General features: G+C 39.6%; 1 protein-coding gene across 2 annotated transcripts in view; it reads left to right on the forward strand.

The window, feature by feature from the left end:
- STON2 (stonin 2) overlaps positions 1-19,217 on the forward strand; it is a 79,886-nt gene that overhangs the window by 10,305 nt on the left and 50,364 nt on the right. For both annotated transcript variants that reach the window (XM_064512225.1, XM_026111314.2), the window contains exons 2-4: positions 6,520-6,732; positions 7,183-7,437; positions 14,497-14,694. In XM_064512225.1, coding sequence (XP_064368295.1) covers positions 6,645-6,732; positions 7,183-7,437; positions 14,497-14,694 — 541 coding nt within the window. In that variant the 5' untranslated portion in view covers positions 6,520-6,644. The remainder of the gene's footprint in view (positions 1-6,519; positions 6,733-7,182; positions 7,438-14,496; positions 14,695-19,217) is intronic.

Consider the following 19,217-nt stretch of genomic DNA (forward strand, 5'->3'; position numbering starts at 1 on the left):
CATACAAGCCAGGATGTACATTTACTAGAAGAATGCTTATTATCCAGCAGAATATTCCAGTAAACTTCTATGATCACTTACTCCCCTGTTTCTTTTGTCATTAGTCCCACTTAAGAAAAAGGATGTGTGCCGGCAGAGCTTTGCGACCTGTGTTCACCTACTGCCAGGTTTATTTAGTGGTATCAGGCTGTAATGCCATAGTTGGTACTAGGTTGATTAATTGTAAAACACTATGCTTTCTACTTCAGTGACTGTAGCAGGAGAGAGGAGATGACTGAGAGGAAAAAAATACAGCTTGACAGTTATCACAAGCAAGTATCATTTACAGCAAGTAAAGTAAAATAAGTTTGGGGGGATTTAGTGAATGGAGTACATCTGTCTAGTTTGTGCATGACTTAGACAAGAACATACTGATAAAAGCTTCCATACCAGCTGTGCAAACTGAGGTGCTCCATGGGAGCTTTCTTTTGAAAAAAGTGTCCCTTACATGATCCACTTTTTCAGGGTTGATAGAAGAAATCATTCTTTTAACCCACTTCTCTCCACATGTTATGGATTGGAGTGTCATTTCTCGTGGCATTATGTTGTGCAATAGGTGGCACTATTTTTATATTATGTTTATAATTATAAATATAAAATATTACAAATACAAATAATTATATTATTTGTAATTGTCAAAAATAATTTCATTCCTATTCTTTTTCTGTATTGCTGGTGTTCTACAGTGCCTTTCTACATTACTCAAGTTCTTGGGACTACAAGGAATAGAGGAAGGGATTGTACAGTTTTCTTCCAGTATCAGCTTTTTCATCCCTCTGCATAGTATCTTATCTGGTAGCCTCTAGTTATGAGGCATTCAGAACTCATGGAGTGCTTCTAAAGCATGGCCTTAGTGGAAGAAAGAGTGCATTGCCTTCTGAACTCCCTAAATATCCTATTACTGTCTGCAAGAGAGGACCTTAGATGTTCTGTCTCTCATCTGGAAAATGGAGGAGTGACAGATAAATTGTGATGTAAAGAAAACAGCAGCTGCTGGCCTTTTGGATATTGGCCTTGACAGAAATCTTCCTGAGGGAGATGCTTTTCACTTTCTTATCCCCGCGTCACCTACAGGCTCTCTTTTTCTACTTTCATTAAATGTGGGCTTCCAGCACTTGTGGGGCATGGTTTTATGTTTGATTGTTGGAGTTTGTGGTCTAGAGAAAATATGGGCATCCCTGAACACCTCAACTCTAACACTGGTTCTGTCACTGATTTGCAGTGTGGATTTAGACGGATCATTTCTTATCTGTTGGAATAACTGGGCATAGCCATTAGCCAGTGTGACTGGGTCCTGTGCTCAGGAAGACCCCGACCACTTTTCTGTCATACAGCATGCCAGGTGGCCCTACTCTGCCCTCGCTCCATCTCTGTCGAAAATTGCCATTTTTATCATCAGCCTCATGGGATGATAACGTACTAGGCTGTACACACAGAGTGCTCTCAAGGCTCTTGTGGCTGTTCACTTAGGAGTCATCTGTAACAGGCAAAGCCATTCCTGCTTCCAGAGAGGCCAGATGAGCCACTTGTGAATGGCTTCAGGTTGGATCCCTTGGAGCCCTAATTCTTCCCTATATATCAATAGCTTTCATACAAATGAGTAGTACATGCACCAAATAGTGACTGAACCTATTAGGGCAATGCCGAAATCAAGGAACTCCATATAATAACACATATGAGTCACAGAGTACATAAAACTGGTGTAAGTTCTAAAACCTGTTGTAACCAGAAATTTTCTCAGGGGCAGTTTATGAGCTGGGGGACCTGTATACATGGGGAAAATATGATCTTCAATATCAAAAATGCAATATGTAAAATAATTGAATCTGATGTCTTTCCTCTCATCATCTCTGTCATTCATAAACTTAGGGATAATCTCAGGCATTTAGGTAGAGGCTGGTGCAATGATTTTTCAGTAATAATAACACTCAAATACAGTTCCTTTATTTCATTGGATTTCTTTCAATTTTTGTTTTCTGTCATTTTTTACTTGGTTGTGTTTTGTTTTTGTTGTGGTACCCTGAGGTAGTTAGGATTTTCTTTTGATGCTTGAGAGCAGATTTCCAATTTGGGGTTTGTTTATTATTCAGGTCATGATGTGCTGATGGTCAGTGCTTGTTACAGGCCAAGTTGAGAGGAAGAACCATGAGCTCTCACTCACTTGGAAATTTGCCCAAGGCAGCAATCGTTCTGTAGTTCATGCTATTAGAATTGTTTTGTCTCTACAGGTTTGCCAAACAGACATGGTCAAGATAAAAATTACATGTTTTACCTTGAGACCTTCCTGGTATTAGTGAAACTGGGGATTGTTACAACAAAAGCCATGGTCAGAAGGGTGACAGTATTTCTTTGTATCTGTTAATAGAGCAGGGGTAAGCAAAAGGGGGGAGAGAAAACCTTGTCACAAAAAGAAATGGCTATGAACTGGCTGTGAATATATGTAGATTTGAAATCAGAGGATGTTCCTAGTTATCAAAGCCATTCTGTCATTTTAAATGAGGCTGCTTCAGTTTTAAAAGGGGATTATGTACTGTGGTTGGTCAAAACAGTAGGGGACCAGACAACCAAGGAGTTTCATTCCAATTCTATGATCTCTGCCCTGGGAATAATTGTCACTCGTTTGTCACTGAGTTACATGTCCTGCTGTGAAACTGTGGTGTAAGGAAGGGAAACCTGAAACAGAAGTTGATGGTAAGGATCACTGGGGTTAACATGTAATATCTGGCTTTGTCCTGTATTCGTTACGTAGTAGTTGAAGACCCTTACAAAGATTTTTGATTGTTTTTGGTTTTGATGACCCAAATCTGGTAAATAAGTTTGTTTTTTTTTTTTCCAATTCGTCACCAAAGGCTTAATCCACATAATAGTACCAACTCAGAAATAACAAAATCCAAATACTTGCATGAATTCTATTTATAAACAGAGATGCAGTACTGGTCTCGCCTGGGAATACTTTGTTCCAAGAAATGTGTTTCCATCTCCTTTTGCATGAGCCCTACAGCATTGACTTTTAGCTTTAATCATAGGTCGCTTGGAGTAGAGAAGGACTATTTGTTTCCTCAATACTTGTAGGCTCCAAAGTCCATTTCTCTAGGGATAGCTATGGAAGTTTGGGAAGTCTGAAGGATGGGGAGAAAAAAATCCAAAATTCACTTGTAGAGTATTCTCTGCATTGTTTAAACAGCGGGTGCTAGTTGGTTTGCTAAGGAAAGATTTGGGTTTTCCCACAAAGTCAAGTGGATCCCCTAAAGATGTGCACCTCTGTACTAGTTCAGCAAATTGCAGCATCATTTGTTAACTGAAAACACAGTGGCATTGGTATCCTGCTAGCTGAGCCTCCTTGGTTCACAGCTGGATTCTTTTGATTTGTTTTGTTTTCTATAGAGGATTCTGGAATATGAAGAGTGGTAAAAGTAATTCAAGTTGAAGATGTACAGCCTTTTCTGCACAATCTGCAAAGGAATTAACTATACATGATTCATAATTCTGTAGAAGTGTCTATGTCAGGTTGTGAAAAGCTGAGAGAAATTCTCTCCTTTTAATATCTCTTTCATCCTAATAAATGCATCCTCAGATTGCCTCTGCTTTGAAAGTCTTTGACAGTGCAATCTGCTCAGGCTGACTTTCCTTTCTTTCAGGTTGCTTCTCTGAAAAGTTGTGATAAGCCTGATAGTAAGTCAACACAATCTCCATCATTTACCGAACTTGGAAGTCTGTAGAAAATTCCTGCAGTGGGAAGCTCGTATAGTTGGAATATGCACTTAATGGTGCACTTTGTGGTACTCTCTGATGCCTTCCTGGGCTCATATTGCTCACTGTTCACATTGAGATGTGTGGTCACTGTATATACTATACAAATGAGGAGACCCTGACACAAGACCACATCTAGCAAACTAGATCTGGAATTCAAACTAGGTGTAGTCATTCCTCATACTGTGACATCAGTATTAAAACTCAGGAGCAAATCAAACAAAACAGAACAAATAATACTCTAATCAGATATTCTAAACTATGACATTTTGCTGTTTAGTACTGAGTGGCTTTAGAAAGTGTGCTTGTGCCAGGGCAGTGGGGTGAAAGAAGAAATCCATGGCAAAATAATGGTAAAATTCTCTCACCTAACAGCACATCTGGAACAGTCCTTCCCCCCCCCCCCCCCCCCCCCGCCTTTAATGGCTTTTTTCCTTGGAGATTAAAAAAAAAGAAAAGAAAAAAAGCTCTACTGGAGTCTGTGTTCATTAAGCACAAGGTAAACAGTTTTCTTTTTCCATTTCCTGTCATTTCATGATTCCGTTAGGACTTTTCCAGGAGAATGGAGAGAGGTCAGTATTCAGATGTTTAGGAAAAAAAGACTTGAGTTACAGATATATAAACAAGACAAAAACAAGCAGCTTAATTTGTCACAAGGGGAAAGCAAAATATCAAGGTCGTCCTCTTCCTCCCTCATATGGAGTCCCTGTGACCCTAAACATCTGATTATTCTTTTTCTGCTAGCTTGTCTCTATGTTAAGCTTTGTCTGTAGTTGCTATCAATAGAGCCGCTAATGGATTCTGTGCGAGGCAAGCAAAGGTACCTGCCCACACAGCGTGGATGCAGATGTCCTGCCATGGGAGCTGGGGTGCAAGTGCAGCTGTTTCCCCAGCATTAGGGAATTAGTGGTGTAAAGAGGAAAAGGTTATGTGGGGTGACTGGCTGTGGCATGGCAATAGGCTCTGAAAGAGCTGAACTGAGATGGGATCAATCGTCTTCTGGCAGATTGCACTTAACAGTCAGGATTGTCTTCACGAAATCGTTTTCGCTTTGCAGGAAATTATATATTTTGTGTTAGATTCTAGTTGAAAAGGTCCAGTTTTCAGCTTGCAGGCAGTTAACTTGGATCCATGAATTCTCTGTGTCACATGTCAGGCTGTTTTGTGACATCCAGACTGTCAAAGTTTTTGGCTCTTTCACACAGCTCTTATTTGCTATTGCCTTTAGTAGACTAATAACTTTGTGAACATAAAGAGAATAATCATATTGGAGCTAGTTAATGATCTTCCGCTTCTCACAGAAAATGTTTAAGGGGTAAATACATTTAAATGTTGTTCTGGTCTGTGGAACTCAATGCTACCAATGTAGGGTAAAGAGATATCTCAGTAAAACATCTGTTCCTTTAAACCAACATGAAATTTCACCAGAAAAACATTAAATTAAGTGAGAGGCAGTAGACCAAGAGATGCCACTTATACATCATTAAATAGCCAAGTCTGAGCTTGTTGGTATTTTCAAGTACTTGGATACCATGGCAACAAGAGCTTCAATATTTCCGATAATTAGGGAGAGAATTCACACACTTCCCTAGCAGGAGGCAATAGTCTTGTGAGAGTTTTGTAGTGAGCTGCAAACCTGAGTCTGTTTTGGTTGCTCGTCAAAGGACAGTTTCTCTCCCCAGACCTGACCGTCCAAGTTATCAGCCAGCAATCAGGCCCCTTTGCTAAGTGTCCCACTGATTCTAGCAGATTCCCAGATCTATGTGAGGTTCATCCTAGCAGAGTACATCCTAATTAAACCTGCCACTTCTGTGAAAATGTTTGCTGGGCTACAGCAAAATCACGCCCAGTTTAGATTTAAAGAAGGCACTGATTTTTAAAATTCAGATGTGAAATTTCATTCAAGCAGCAGAGTTGCAGCTAGCTGACAGGGCATCTTCTGATACTTGGACTGCAGTCTGAGTCCTGGACACCCCCATCCTTCAGGTATTGTCTTCTGGATTATGATCCTGTACTTGCCATAAGGCTTTTCCCTATGTCTGCCTTCGTCACATGGACACACTAACCTTGCTAATCAATTTAATCAGATTATTAACTTGTAACTTTTATGTTTATACTCTTTTTTTTTTTTCTTTTTCTGGGTAGACAAGAGTGTCTTTGAAATGCACACCTTTGCTGGGGAGACTCAAAGCTTCCCAGTAGTAAATTTGTATGATGCGAGTATTAGTTCTGCTTACCAAGTTGGTTGTAATTTCAGATCTGGCCATATAAATTGTATTGATAATGAAAAATGTGGATTATTGCTAGTTTTTGAGAGGGATCAGACATTGCAAGTAGAAGGAGGAATGAGGACATGATGACATGCTGAGAATTAGATTAAATTACATCATAATCAAAATTTGCTAGATTTGGGAGAATCCCCTCACAGCCTCTTTCCCAGGGTTATGTGAGACATGAATCTCTGAGTTAGGTATGAAACATTGTTTTCTGTGATTGATGAAAGCATCTGAGGGTCTTGAAACATCCTCATCTTAAAATAGTCAGAGTTGCTCTAATGTAGCCCTCCTCTGTACACAGGTAACATTCCTCTCTCAAAGGTAGCAACGTTTTGGCAGTACTGTGCCTGTGGTAATCAAAGTCTTTTAATATTCTGTAATGCTAGAATGGTGGCACTCATTTTTCCATTTAATTTTCTAAAAGATATGATTTAATCCTGTCTTATCTTAACAGCATTTGAAAAGAAAAGAAAGCACAAAGAAGGTGTTTCCCTATACTGGCTCATCTTCACTGTACCGCTCACCCATTCTGATTGCTCATCATAATCACTAAGGGAAGATGAGTAGCCTTTTGCGAATATGACGTCTCTGACTGGTGTCATTGCGTCCCACCAATCTGAGTGGGTGTCCTTCAGTGACGACCTGCTCCTCCCTGTTAAACCACAAAGTAAGACACCTTTGGTTTTTTTTGAATCTTTTAAAACTTACTTTATTTAAGTTAGACCAAATACTGTCATATACTTAGCATCACAGAGCTTGCCTTCTTAGAGAAAGCAGTATGAACAGAGGTTGAATTACCTCCTGCTACCCCTATGTAATAGGAGAATTTGGGCAAAAAAAAAAAGTAAAATGCTATCCTTACGTGCAGTTTTTTTAAAAACATAGGTCCGTTACGGGCTTTGGCTCTGTACTTGTTTAGAAAGGGAAATGTTCAAAGGACCGCAGAGGAAGTCTCACTTATTATCAAGCGCAAACCTAAGCCCACTGTTAGATTAAAATCTACGTTAAGTGATGGGAAACTTTGCACCTACATTTGATGGCAAATTGTAGAGACTTCAGCAAAAAAAGTGAAGTAACAGCAATTGCTACCTGTCTCTCCATTCTGTCTTTATTTTAGGTGGCACTGAGGAGCCTCTGGAAGAATGTTTTTCTTCCTCAGACACCTCCTCAGAAGAGAACCATAATGTGGATAGAGAATTTCAGGACCTCTCTCACAACAATCTGAATGATGGAGCTGACAAGCCCAAGGTGGATTCTGCTGTGCTTGGGAACCATGTGTCTCCCAGAGCTGATCTGTCATCATCCATCAGTGCTTGGGTTCAGTTTGAAGATGCACCATGGACCAGTGCTCCATCAACCCACCCACAAGCAGGTGAGGCATGTACAGGAGTAGGTCCATTTTAATAATGCAACAGAATACAGTGAGGACCTGGAAAACTTTTTCCTTGCCCTTTGATTTCCAAAGGTTTAATTTGGTTAGTTTATATTGTATTTTAACACAGTTAATCTTATGAGAGTTTCAAAAAGGGCTCATAATTTAGTTCTGGGTTGAACTAACAATAGTCAGTAGATTAAACAGCAGTATAGACCCGATGTCTCTTCTTTTTGGAAAGAAAATGAAAGGGTTCTGTGATTCATTCAACCTATGTCTTGTCTCTTGAGACTGCCAAGAGGTGCATTCATGGGGAAACAGTGTAGTGATGTTTTCAGTAGTGAGACTTCTTATGTTCATGTATGAACAGTTCATCTTAGAAATTCTGAGCCATGTTGACCTCTGTAACCTGGAACTGAGAGAATGGCATTCACTATTTCCTTTGTGGTTGTTTCCTTTTTTAATTCATCATAATCCCCGTATTTTTTCTGGCAGAGTTCCACAGCTTGGTAGTAGGCTGTGTCAGGACAGAAGGTAGTCTTGTAGGGTTTCTTACTGTGTTACCATTATGGGCTAAGTGTTTTTCTAGAGTGCTGATGCAGCTCTTGCTATTAGAGATTTCTGGTGTGAGTGCTATCCAAACAGAACCAGAGAACAAAACTGGGAAAACTGTAGGAAAAATTCTCCAGATTCCATCATGGCAGAGGAAATGAAAAAAAATGTGTTTGCATGAAGTGATAGGACAGGTCCACAACTACAGTGTGCATGAATGGGAAAATATAGGAAAAAATGGTTGATGGAGGCCTTCTGTCTTTCAAGAAAAGCTGAAGACTCTTACCACTTGGGCCAAGTCTGAGCTCCTAACAGGGGACATAAGGCTCTTTGAGACTTGGAACAAATTTCCACTAGAGAGCTCTGGTAGCATGAATCACTCTGGCATCTGTTCCACACTCCACATGCATATCAGTACTAATACTGAAATTCTTAGTATGGCAGAAGCTCTGGTAGTGTTTGGTCAGTAGCTTGCTGGCAAAATAAATGCAAGAATATTATATGACTTAGACCAAGAACTAGTATGCTAATTTCCATCAGTACTTTTTGCTGCCTATTGATGATATGATTTAGTAGCTTGAGAATTACAAAGACAGCAGAAGCTGACCCTAACTCCAAGATTGTGTGTGCTTTTGTTCCACTGTAAAAGTTCTTCCAGATTTATTTTAGGTATGCATGCAAAGCCTTTGGGTTACATCTTCAGCCTATGTTGACAGATACGGTTATATGAGCTTCTAGCTTTTCTTTATGCCCACAGTTCATATGAAGTATTGAAAATTTCAGTTTGGTTCATCTTTCTCAGCAAATGGTTTATTCACTGATAAGGGCAATTTTTGGTCATTTTGTTTCTTTTTGGGAAGAATATGGTCATACAACTCTTCCAGACATGTCTCAAGTAAAAAAATTTTTTGTCCCTTCTCATAGGAGACTCTGGAAAAATTGCCCAAACAAAAAGTATGTTTACTTTTTCATGTTTAAATTGAACTTCTCATAATAATTTCATTTCACTACTTGGAGTTATTTAACATACTTTAAAGAGTTATAGTTTCACTCTGCTTACTGAGTCTGTCTAAATACTCCCTGTGACATCAATAATACATCTATCAGAAAACTTGAGTTGGCAACTTTGGGTTGGGTTTTGGGCTTTTTGTTTCCTTCTGCTTTTTTTATGGGTGCTACAGGCTAGTCCAAATGTGACTGTGGTTACAGCTTTGTGCAGAGGAAGGTGGGTGAATCTTGCAGCATAAATTTTTCTCTTAAGCTCTGCATAAGACCATCTCATCTTTGTATTTACTTGTTGGCTGTTCTTCTTAGTTATAAATCCTTACTGATCCTGGTGGCGAGGAGAGAAGGAATAGTACTCATAACTCTAAAATTGTAAACCTGAGGTGTTCTACCTCTCTCCTAGTTAATTCCACAGTTAGGTAAAATAGTTTCTTGTGAAAATGATACTGACAAGAGTTTCTGCTCTTGTTTGTAGAGGTTTGTAGAGGCACATACTTTTTCAAATGGTGCTGTTGGTTGCCATTACACCATATTTCATTACTAAGTTTTTGGTCTCCTTGTTGATTGGAAAACATGTGCACTTTCTTCTTAAACAAGAAAATGTATATTTTTTGATAAAGCTAAATAGATCAAACATAACAAAAGAGATTTCATAAAACTCATTTCACAGTCTATTACTTCATTCCTTTTCTTAAAGGGATGTGGCCCCGTCTCAATGGTCCATGCTCAGCGAAAGTAGCACCTCTTGGTTTGTGTTCTTGCAGTCACATGGGACACCAGGTTGTAGGCACACCTTTTTGATATTCAGAGTAAGTGATCAGAGAAGACTTTTCAAAAGCACTGGTGTTTTAAGAAGGCATCCTTTCTTGCCCTGTAGGGGCAAGTGAGCTATGAGTGAGGGGTGGCATGATCTATGCCACTAGGGGGGACATCCACACTCTGTAACTTCTGGCATCTGAGATTAATGGAGGAGGATGTTTCCTCTAGCAATCAGATCAGGAGCCTTGCTTTGTTACTCTATATAATTCTTGCACGGGAGGCTGTCCCACCTCTATTAGCTATATAGCTAAGGAGACTTCTAAAATGCAGTGATGTGAATATCGCTTACTTTAAAAGACTTATTCGTGGGCTAATCCTACGCCGATTCTGGAACCCATCTTATAAACGGCCAGAAAAAGAGCAGCTGACAGCCAGCAAAGGGCAGGTCACGGAGCAGAGTGAATGACAGGGCTTTGTCTCTGGCTGTCTACCCTGGGGGGCTTTTGACAGCAAGAAGTAGGATAAACTTCAGCCTTGTTTTCAATTAATTTGCAGGTCACATCTTTCCTCTATGGGCAGCCACAAAGCCAGAGATTTTCTATTACAGCCACCATACCCTGACACACTCTGTGGGAAGCCTGTGGTGACAGCATTATTCATTTCCAGGAGCAAACAGCCCACATAAGAACAACAGCAAATAGCCAGTTACAGGGGCAGAGTGAAAATGCCAAGTATCAGCAGACGCCTTGGAGTGAGAAGGAGGGAAATGTTTGAAATCTATTTTCTGTGTAGCCAGCGGTAAGGAGCATTGTCCTGAAGATTCAGCGCCCTGACCGTGTTCCTCTCAGGGCTCCAACACTGTTAGGAAATTATTTGTGTGTCTTTCCACATGAAGCAGCTGCAAGGCTGACTAGGCAATTACCCAGACTGATGGCCAGGCTGCCTGAAAACACATTTTGAAAATGGCTTGCAAAATGGCATTTCCAGAAAGTCTTAAAAACAGAGAGGACAGGCCCTAGGAGAGAGAAATGCTGTCTTGTTCAGACTTCAGGACTACAATATTTTTGCACGGATTCCCTAGAAGGTGAATCTCTCTCCCAGAATGATCACAATCTATAAAATTAACACTTTAAAACAAATGAATCCCATGTAGTGGTTATCCTGTAGGAAATATGTTTACAAGAAAAGCCAGTCTAATGCTGGGCCTTTGTTTTACTGGGGAAAGTGGAGACCTTATAGGAAGAACAGAAATCAATGGGACTGATAGCCAGAGATTGGGCTGAAAATGTAGACAAAGAATTCAGAAGGAAAGAAGAGAGTTTTAGAGCATGAGGTGTAGAAATGAAAGATGTACATTTTGAGCCTCACAGAAGTTATCTTTATTCAGGACATTCTTGTAAACCCTTCATTCTACCAAATCCAGACAGAGTAAATGCTAGCAAAAATCTTTCTTTCAAAATATTCCTGCTTTTCAGGTTTATCAGCAGATAACTGACAGCCGCTAAATGATGTGGATTTCTCTCTGGGAACCAGTAACTCTTAAGCAAGACCACAGATATATTTAGTCACAGAAATGATGCATTCTGATATCCTTTTCTCGATTGTCCTTTTCGTGGAAAAAGAAGAAATTTGGTTTTTCTCATAGTTATTATCAGGCTAGCCTAAACTGATACTGCAAAAATGAAAAATGAGATTTTAGAATTGCCCAAATGTTCCGATCAGAAATGTTACACAATCTGTAAATAACTGCATCCAAGAGGTGACATAACATTTGCATTTGTTATACAATGGGCCTTCAGCTAGCAATCTCATATTCTATTGGTGCTAGCTGCAGTCTTGAATTCAATGAGGTATTCAGCAAAGCACCAAAATTAGAGCAAGGCAAGATCTATTACATCATCTGTTCCACCCCCCTCCTTCCCGAGAGCTTTGTCTAGTTTTAAATGGCTCAAGTAACTTGGACTCATACCATGTCCCTTGGGATGCTATCCCACAGCAAGGCAAATCTCAATTTAACTGTTTTGTGCTGTTCTGTCTGAAAATAGGAAGTTTATGCCACACAAGAAATCAGTGGCTGAAAACTAGACAAACTGTGGTGCTGTCCTAAAATGAGAAAAATCTAAATTGCTATGTGACAGGAAGGGAATCGATGCTGATGCTAACAAAGTCTATTGGAATTTAGTATAGGGATGAAGGAATAGGTCCCCAAAACACCAAAAAAGAATGAATGCTTAAAGATAAATCCGCATATTGAAAACCAACCCAATATGCCGTGAACAAATGCATCAAGAAAACAAAGTAAAGTGCAAGTGGAGAGAAACATATTTCTCAGTTTGGGAAACAATGAGTTGATTTGCAGTATGTGTGCATGCCGCAGGATTTGCGTTTTGGGGACAATTTTGGCACTGGTCTTTCAATGCAGATTTCTGAGAATTCCTGCAACTGAAAGGCCTTGACTTTGCACATAGTCACAAAATTCTAAAATCCTAGGAAAAAGCTATCTCATTTAGGAATTCTGTTGCAGCAATTTTGAGAGACTGAAGAGCAGCAGGATTAGCTGGAGAGAGACCTGTATGTGTAGATGTTTACTTCAACTTATCTCAGTTTTTGAGATTGGATGTAGTTATTCAACACAGTTTGAGGAAAAGTATACTTTTGCTAATTCTGAGTTTCATTGTTGAGGAACCTAGAACATTGATTTACTATAGGGGAACTTGACTGTAGTACGATATTAAAGAATACCTTTTATGGAAAAGCTCCCTGTTGTTACTTTTGACCAAAATCAAAGTCACTTCCTTTAAAAAAAAAATTCTGATGTGGAGTAATTTATCTGGAATAAAATTAGCTTGCAGAGGTATTCTGCAATGCTATTGCAGCCAGTTTCCTTCCTTAGACAAAATCTGATTTTGTAAAGCACGAAATAAGTTGGCTGTATATGAATAATTAAATGTTATGTATATCTAAATTAGCCTATATTTTTCATTTTGCTGTGACTCTGCCTTGAAAAAAAAAAAACTTACAAATTTACATCTAAGTTCTTTTTTTATAAAATGATTCCACAATTTCTAGGATTCCAGATACAAAGCACACTTAGAAAAAGTTAGCTCTCGCCACTGGTTCCTATGAGGAGCTCAGTTTCTAAGCTTGTCCTGTGTGTCCAAATAAAACATTCCATCTGTCAAAGCAATTTCAGGTGAAGTTTTAAGGCTGGCTTTTCGGATACCTCATGCCATGTTTAACAGAAGTGCTGAGGGAGGAAATGGCAGATTATAGTCATATGCTTGTCATCATTTCCTTACAGGCATTGTGTCTTTTACCAGACTTAACACAACACAATGCAAAATTACTGGGGAGAAAGGTGGGGTTTTGGTCATATCATTCTAGCTCAACAATTGTCAACATGCATGATAAGGGGAGAGCTCACCTAACTTTCAGTTCCTCATCCTTAGGGATGACTCTACTTAAAAGCAGCTCAGTACATTGGTTACAGCTGTGCAAATATAAATAGATTAGTGTCTGCTTAGCTGAGGGTAACAGCAAGGCTCCCTGGCAAGGCAGGGAGCACTGTTTGCGTAGTCCCTCTATGCATACAGCAAGGTAGGTATGTTTCGATAATGAGATTGAGGCCCATCACACTATTTCGATTAAACTATGAGCAGATAGAGATAAATTCTCCTTAATATTAATTTTCCATTGTCCTCCAAAGTATCAACTAATCTAACAAGAGTTGGATATGTATTACGTACTGAGAAGAGAACCTCTGTATCACAGGTTATTCCATAAATGCAAGATTTGGGATGCATTGAGATCTCTGTGGGTTTAGAAGATAGACACAGATATGCTAGTTTAAAAACCAGTTATTATGCTGAGACTAAATTACAATTGGTCTCTACCAATATACCATTCCTTAATTCAGCAATTTTTTTTACTACGTCTTTTTTACTTCCTCACTAGAATCACTCATTGCTCCTAACATTCAAGTGATAATGTGGTCAAAGAGTATGCAACAGAAATTCACAGAAATGGATGTGTAAGATTGTTTTATCAGTTCTAGATGGTGGTTAGGCAGGAGTTGGTTTTGGGCACTTAAGTCTGGCCAGTGGGTAGAACAGGATTTTTGGCCTAATGTGAGCAGAAATGTCATGCAATTTATTCAAATTGGGGTACTCTATCCTGCATCTGCACCAGTTCAGAAATAAAAGCCATTTTTAGTTCACATCAGTAGGTCAATTTCATTTTATTTTTATACTATTACTCCTGTGTTAAGCCTTCCCTAAATGACTACTACATTCCAGTGGGTGGCACATATGGGGAATGCTTAATTAAATATAATAAAGCCACTTTATAAAAATCTATGATGATATAAGAACCCAACTGTGTTGCACAATACATATATTCAGATCTTGTTAGTAGTGGCAGAAACGTGGAATCTTCCTGCTCTGAAAAGCCACAGCTTCTAAAATACTTGAACAACAGGAAAACTTACAGCTGTCAGCAGTGTGGGATCCAAGGCAGACAGCTGAGTAGTTCTGATTCCATGCAGTGGAGGGTAAAAGTGGCAGTCACTAGTTAAATTACTGTATATTTTTTCTAAAATAACTGTGTTTCTGTGGATATGGAGTCTATGTTTACAGAGTTTCAGTACGATGACAGAGTATATCTTCAGAATAGTTGTAATCTTCCACTTCTGCAAGATTCCCCTGGTAAGTCCGTCACTGCTGCCTGTTTCTTTCCTGCATCCAGTGTCTCCATCAAAAGCACCCAGCTGGACTTCCCCCTCCTCTGACTCTTCTGAGAGACGAGCCCATGCCTCAGAGAGCAGCTGGACAACCAGTTCAGAGGACACTAGCAGCCCAAGCATTGCTCCTTCCTACACAGATCTGCAATCAGTCAATACTGAGGACTTGACAAGTGGTGGAACATCTGCAGCAGATTCAGCTGGTAAGAGGGAAGGCTTCAAACTTCTGTCTGTCTTTTTGATAATAGTCAAACTCACTCATCTTGTGTCCAGAAACAAATTGACGGATTAGTGGGACAAAAAATTGTTTCTGGTCCAATTCCCCAGTAAGCACACCTGGTTTTAACACACCTATGATATTTGCAAACTCCCAAAGTAAGAGCAAATGCAACTGTGTACCTACTGTTGGACTTGCCTGAGTGAAATGCTGGAGTATTTCTGTTTTCTGTGTGCCACATTAGCTGAAGCTGATCTCGGAATTGGTTCTCAGTATATTGTGGGAGAACTTGGCTGCCCATCCTGAACTTCTGGGCAGAAATGCTCTTAGCTCACCAAAGTATTTGGCTGAGGCAGTTCCAGCTCTGCATGCTTCTCCCTGTTTCAGCAAGTGCCAAGCTACACATCCAGTGCTCTGGATGCGCTCTTTCCACTCTACCTGCACTGTTACTGTGGAGTAATACAGAGAGACTCTAGGAGACAGCAGAGGGTGGTTCGATAGCAGATTTTTGATCCTTTAAGGTTATTACCTGGCCTTGTAGAGATCAATTCATGCCAGATGGTGATGTCAGTGTGGAGGAATTTGTTGCATGGCATTGTAGCTCTCTGTGCTTCAGTTGTAGTCAAGAATTTCTGGAGCAGGAGAAATAGAGCAGAGTGGTGGAATCAGTGTGTCACAGAACTGGGATGACCAGATCACCTGTGTGACAAAGCAGACTTCCACAGCACACAAGAAGAGTTCCTCCTTACTCTGTAGTGTCAGGGTGCAGAAAGAGAAATCAAGCCACTCCAGAAGCAAACACCTGTAGTAACTCAATTTGGTGATGAAAACTGGTTTGCTGATGCTGTGATAGAGCAGACATATGAAGCAATAATAATGTGTTTTGTTCTCAGATGGTGAATGTAACAGTGTTTGTGAAATAAGAACTGTTTTGAGAAAATGCACTTCCTAAGCCCCACTGAGGAAATATGTGCCTTTCATGAGTTGCACCTCCGTACATCAGCTGAAAAGGATATTTGCCTGATGGTTCCGTGAGACTGGGTTAAACATGAAGGCAGGTTCATAAACAGCAGCATAGTAGGTTCTGAGCAGGTACTTTAGGACAAAGGATTTAAGGGAAAGAAATGTTTACTTCTTTGGACAAGTAGAGATCTTTCTTCCTTCAAATAATACAGTTGTCACATGTCTGCCTGCCTGTTTTTATTTTATAATACCCTGCTTGTCCTCTGTATGTCAGATTTGTGAAACCACTAGCAGCACAGACAAGATGGCATTGCCTACCAGTGGTTTGGATGCCAGTGTGAGCATCAATTCTGTTTTGATGAGTTGGTGTCCATTAGGATAAAGCTTAAGAGTTTTCATCTGGATATTGTTGTTTTACTGATTTGGTATAGGCAGCCAGACTGTTGTCACTGAGAATCTGGCTAGGCGAGCAAGCAAAATTAGGGATACCCTGTGCATCTATATCTTTGTATCATTTAGGGAAATGAAAGGCAAAATTCATGCTGTATATCAGTGGCATACGTATGGGACCATTTGCTATATATGGCTAAAAGGTGTTGATACTTTAGTAAAAGCTTTGTATACAACCTTCTTATTCTTCTTTCCCAATCAGTCACAAGCATAGGTCAAAAAAAATCATTTCAATCATTCTACTCACCTATAACTTAAAAAAAACAAAAAAACTAACATAGGCAAGTCTGTGTCATTAGCTAAAAAACAAACTATACCGTGTCTTAGTGGTACTGGAACTGGAAGTAGGAAATATATTGAGTCATCTTACCACCAGATCTGCAGTTTGCAGAAGGGCAGCATAAACAAAGAGCATCTATTTGTTGCAGATCATGGGATGGCTCGCAGCCCACCCAGTCCTTGAATTGCCCACTGGTGTCTGTCATGGTTGATGGAGGTTATGAAGCTGAGGGCCTGGTGGCCATGCATCTGCTGTACAGTTCTGGCTGCTTTTCTGTTGTTCGCTCAGCCTTCATCCCATCCTCAGAGTGAACAAGTGAACAAAATGTGTGACCATTTTTTTCTCTCTCTGCATATGCACCTTCTCTGCCCCTCTTCAGAAATTTGGTTATTCAAACCTGACTTGATTCAAACATTTGAACTTTTTTCTTCCTTGTTGATTCACATTCCTCTTCTCAAAAGGCTGTTTGCCTCAATCTGTAGGAGAGGTTGAAGGCTTCATCAAGACAATGAAATAACACTTTTTTTCCATGAAAGAAAGAGAGGAATTCTCTTATATTTGATGTCATGGCAAAGTCATAGGTTGATGTCTTCTTTGACTTAATTTGCTTTCATTTCATCTGTATACAGTGGCCTGTTTACAAGCTCTTGTTAGCCAATATGTTGACGCCAAGATCAAGCTTGATTAAAAAAAAAAAATCACATTCAATTTACTGCTAAAAGTCAACAAAAACAAGAAATCAAGTTTGGTCTGTTTGGTGGTGGTAGAGAATGAGAACAATAAGACTAGCTCAAGTTTAATATTGTTTCATGCAAGAAAAACCTATTGACAATAAAAGAATGAAAATTCTGCTCAGTGGTTAAGCACTAGTTATTTTGGCCACAGAGAATTTTTATTGCCTGAACAACACAGCAGAGAATCCAGGCAACCCTGTTCCAAAATCTCAAAAACTCTCTTGAGTTTCTCCTGCACACAAAATGCTTAAGCATCAACTGCTTGTCAAAGTTCAGAGCATGGGATTTTGTGCAGGAACAGGTAAAAGCCCAAAGTAATTCTGAATGTAGACATTTAGGGAGCTGGGTCCCAGCAATGAGAATCTGTATCTTAATGTCCAAGGGTGTTTGGCTGTAAAGCAGGTAGAATTGGCTGGGAATCAACTTTCTCATAACTTAACAAGATTTAAGTGCAAAAAAATTTCATGGGCTTGATCTTTATCTAGAGCATGTGTTTACATAAGATATGACCTGGGAAGATATGTGAGTTAGATGGTAAAGAGTAGAGCAATCCCAATTCCAGAGTTTACCCTCGCTATATTGCACAAAGCCTCCCAGCTGGTGGAGTCAGGGTGGATTCAGTGTTTTCCCATGAAGGCAAGGGAGTTCCCAGCAATGAAGGTAAGTACTGCAGTGTGCTGAGAGAAGATGGTGACTGGCACTTTATTCCCTATGCTAGTCTGGCTCCAAGAAGCCTGTTATATTATCTTCCTCTCTGTCAGTCTGAGGGCCTATTTCAGCCTGCAGTAGCTAGCTGATAAATTTGGATCGAGTGATAGCGGGCTGCCCATGTAACATGGACATGTTTATATGGTTACAACAACAAGCACTCTACAAGCCCACACACTTATGGCTTCACAGTGCTTATGAAGCCTTATTGGGTGCTGGTAAGTGGCCCGTTGCCTCAGAGCTTCCTATTATGCGTTGCTGCATTGCTCAACTTGTATCAGTGAGCATGCAAAGAAGCAGGAGCTTTTGGCGTTTGGGCTGCACTCTGCAAGATAAGTAATGCAGGACATCTCTGTTACTGATACAATAGAAGTACTTATTTATCCTGGAGCAAATGCCTGTCTCCATTATCAAAAAAGGCTGAATATCTACATGTGAGAGGAACAAGGGAGAGACAATCTTTTAGTTAAGATTCCAGATCTGGAGGCACTGAGTTCTGTTCTGAGGTCTCACACAAATGCCTCACAGCTAAATGTTTCACATTAGCACAGTGGTCTCCCTTACATGGCTTGACTTAGATTTCTGTGTTTCAATGTTCATCTCGAAATGATTTATATTTATACAGAAATTAAAAATTAAATATAGACTATATATAATAAAATAATTATATTTGTACATATATCTAAAAATACAAAACGCTGGTTAGCCTTGTAGACATAAATTCTCTGATATATTTTTGGTGCTTAGTAGTCAGTTCTGTTGTTTCTGTTCTGATCTGTATCTTAGCAGAGCTGCTGCTACACAATGTTTGGTGTTGATAGTTCAATTCACTGACAAGTTGCACTGTTTGGCATTCTCCTAACGCTTTGGGACTATTGGGATTATGAGGGAATCACTATCTTGTTATTTTCTAAAAACATCTGCATGTTTGGAGATAGAAGGTTGCATGTGTGACCCCTAACTGCTCAAAACCAGAAAGTAAGTAAATAACAAAAATAATTAACTTTCAGAATTTTGTTATTTTTGAAATAGATTGTATGGTTTGAGGAGATTCTGCTTCTTCATTTTTAAAACTTGGAGATGACGGTACTGACAAACTCAGGTCCAGCAGTTTCTTGAAGGCAATGGGGGCAAGTACTAACTTCAAAGCTTTCCCCCCTCTATTCTGCAATAATTCTTTTTCAAATACTGTTTATTGTGACTTTAGCCAGCTAGATACAGCATCCTGATACAATGATTGCAAGAATGATATTCTGTAGGTTTTAATCAAAAAACTTTAATCAAGAACAGTTTATACAGCTGTGCAGTATGTTTGCACTGAATGTCAAAAACAGGCTATAGGCATTGTTACAAGCTCTGAAGATGTCCAACAGT

This window comes from Dromaius novaehollandiae, chromosome 5, assembly GCF_036370855.1.
Source record: "Dromaius novaehollandiae isolate bDroNov1 chromosome 5, bDroNov1.hap1, whole genome shotgun sequence".
Classification (NCBI taxonomy): domain Eukaryota; kingdom Metazoa; phylum Chordata; class Aves; order Casuariiformes; family Dromaiidae; genus Dromaius; species Dromaius novaehollandiae.